Below are 2,356 nucleotides of genomic sequence, written 5' to 3'. Positions count from 1 at the left end.
ATATGAAGTTAAATGTTTAAATTCATCTTTTCACATGTAGATAGCAAACTGTTCCAGAGAGCAATAAAATCCTCAATATACTAAAATTTGTCTTTAAACTAAAACAAACTTCAAATTAAGGACAAATAATGTTATTAGTCTCAATAATATCTTTGGCTTCCTATTTTTTATAGGTTTGTATATTAGAGATTTGACTTTAACATGTTGGGGGGTGGTAGTATTATGAGACAAAACCTACAAGAATTCTGAATGGCTAGCTATCTTTCTTGAAGAAAATCCTTAGCATTCGCTCCCGAATCTGCTTGGTTCTGACCCCATAGATTACAGGGTTGAGGGCTGGAGGAACAACCACATATAGATTGGCCAACAATATATGGATATATTGAGGGACATTGTGACCAAAACGGTGTGTCAAAAAAGAAAAAATTGCTGGTGTGAAAAAAGCTAAGATAACACCAATGTGGGAGCCACAGGTGTTAAGAGCTTTGAGTCGGGCATCCCAGGAAGGCAGGTGGAAGACAGCATAGAGGATCCTGACATAGGAGAGAGTAATAAGGACCACATCCAATAATAAGAGAGAAATGTTACCAAGGCCAAACATAATGTTGACTTTGATGCTGGCACAGGCCAGGCGGGCGATGCCCATGTGCTCACAGTAGGTATGAGGGATGATGTGGTGCCCACAGAAGGGCAGTCTCAGGAGGAGAAACACTGCAGGAACAACCATGCACAAACTCTGCAGGACAACAACACCTGCAATGAGGCCAATGATTTTGTTAGTGAGGATCACAGTGTACCGGAGGGGGATACAAATGGCAATATAGCGGTCAAAGGCCATGGCCACCAACACAATGCTTTCCATGGCAGAGAAGTAGTGGATGAAGAACATCTGGGAAAGGCACCCTCCAAAGGATATATGCCTGAGATTGAACCAGAAGATGCCCAGCATTTTGGGGATGGTGGCCGTGGACAAGGCAATGTCAATGGAGTCCAGCATGGCCAGGAAGTAGTACATGGGTTCATGGAGACTGTACTCAGTCTGGATCACAAACAGGACAGCAGCATTGCCCAAGAGTGCAACAAGATACATACAGAAAAGGGGAAATCCAATCCAGATGTGCATAGCTTCCAGTCCTGGGATGCCCAACAAGAGGAATGAAGAAGGATGGAACTGAGTGTCATTGAGCATAGGCATACCTCTGCCACAATTAGTTGATGTGCATATCAGAGACAGTTACTGACTTCCCATTTATAATTTTTGTTCCACTTCTCCCTTTGTCCAGATTCCTGGTAAAAAAGCAGAATAACATGTTAATATTCATTTTTCCCGTTTAGGAAGGAGGTAAAATGCTCTGTTCACACTCTGATAACCTCCCTGGAGCATCAAACAGCACCTTGAATAGAAGCAGTCTAACACTTCAGCTGCATTTTCTAAAAAAGTTGGGGTATTAAGAAAGGAAGGGAAAAAAATATCTCCCTGCCAGGAGGAATTTCATAATCACGAGTATAATCAGAAATACAAGGGAAAACTTAAGTTCTATATTCTGTGTTCAGGTATCTGCATGAAATTTGCTTAATGTAAATGGTGAATTCTTTGGTATCTTTTATTTCATTCATTTCTCACCTATTAGGGAACTAGAGAGCTATAAATTTCATATGTATATACCTGTGTGTTTTTGTGTATGTGAGTGTGCATTTTTACATGTTTTTGTGAATACAGAAGGGTCTGATTTTGAGAGAAAATAACCAGTCTTTGCTTACTCATATGTATGAAAAGGGTCTGCATATACTAATTTCTCAATTTTAAAAGCTCATTACATCAATAAGAGGCAATTCAGTAAGTGATTTCAATGTGATGTTTCAGAAAATAATTCAATTACCATCATAAATGGTTTTTCAAGAAAATTATTTGTATTAATCATATTTGGAAAATGGCTAGAGACAAAGTGAGGGAGATCCTTGGCAAAGAGTATTTTACTGTTAGCATGTAAGATTGGTTGAGTGATTATTTTAATTTAGATAAGCCTATTATTTGGTGAGTACATTAAGTAACATAACCATTAAAGAAACTGTCCAGGTAAGGAACAGCTTTAGAGGATGGGCTATTTTTTGGGTGCAGGAGAGTTTTCAAATATCATAGGCAAAAATGTAAATGGACAGGGAAAAGGAAGAAGCAAACTTTATTTACCCTACAATTTATTTCCTACTCAAGTATTTATATTCCAGATATTAGTGTCTTTATGGCTGTCTTCCTTTTTGTCACACAGAAATAAGAATTGTGAAGGTATTTTGCATTTTAGCACCTATCTAGATTATATATAAATTCAACACTTATAGTTAACTAAGAATTTGAAGA

The 2,356-nt window shown here is 38.0% G+C and overlaps 1 protein-coding gene across 1 annotated transcript; it reads right to left on the bottom strand.

Annotated features, from left to right (window-relative positions):
- Positions 1 to 253: 253 nt before the first annotated feature.
- LOC101415334 (olfactory receptor 52E8-like) lies at positions 254 to 1,195 on the bottom strand. The gene has a single exon (XM_023591508.1). The coding sequence runs from the start codon at positions 1,193 to 1,195 to the stop codon at positions 254 to 256; it is 942 nt and encodes a 313-aa protein (XP_023447276.1).
- Positions 1,196 to 2,356: the final 1,161 nt, after the last annotated feature.

This window comes from Dasypus novemcinctus, chromosome 10, assembly GCF_030445035.2.
Source record: "Dasypus novemcinctus isolate mDasNov1 chromosome 10, mDasNov1.1.hap2, whole genome shotgun sequence".
Taxonomy (NCBI): domain Eukaryota; kingdom Metazoa; phylum Chordata; class Mammalia; order Cingulata; family Dasypodidae; genus Dasypus; species Dasypus novemcinctus.
Note: the sequence above shows the minus strand (reverse complement) of the source record. Positions and strands in the feature narration are given on the sequence as shown.

Excerpts from the sequence above, each read along its gene's own strand:
- LOC101415334 (XM_023591508.1), bottom strand. The coding sequence starts at position 1,195 with ATGCCTATGCTCAATGACACTCAGTTCCATCCTTCTTCATTCCTCTTG.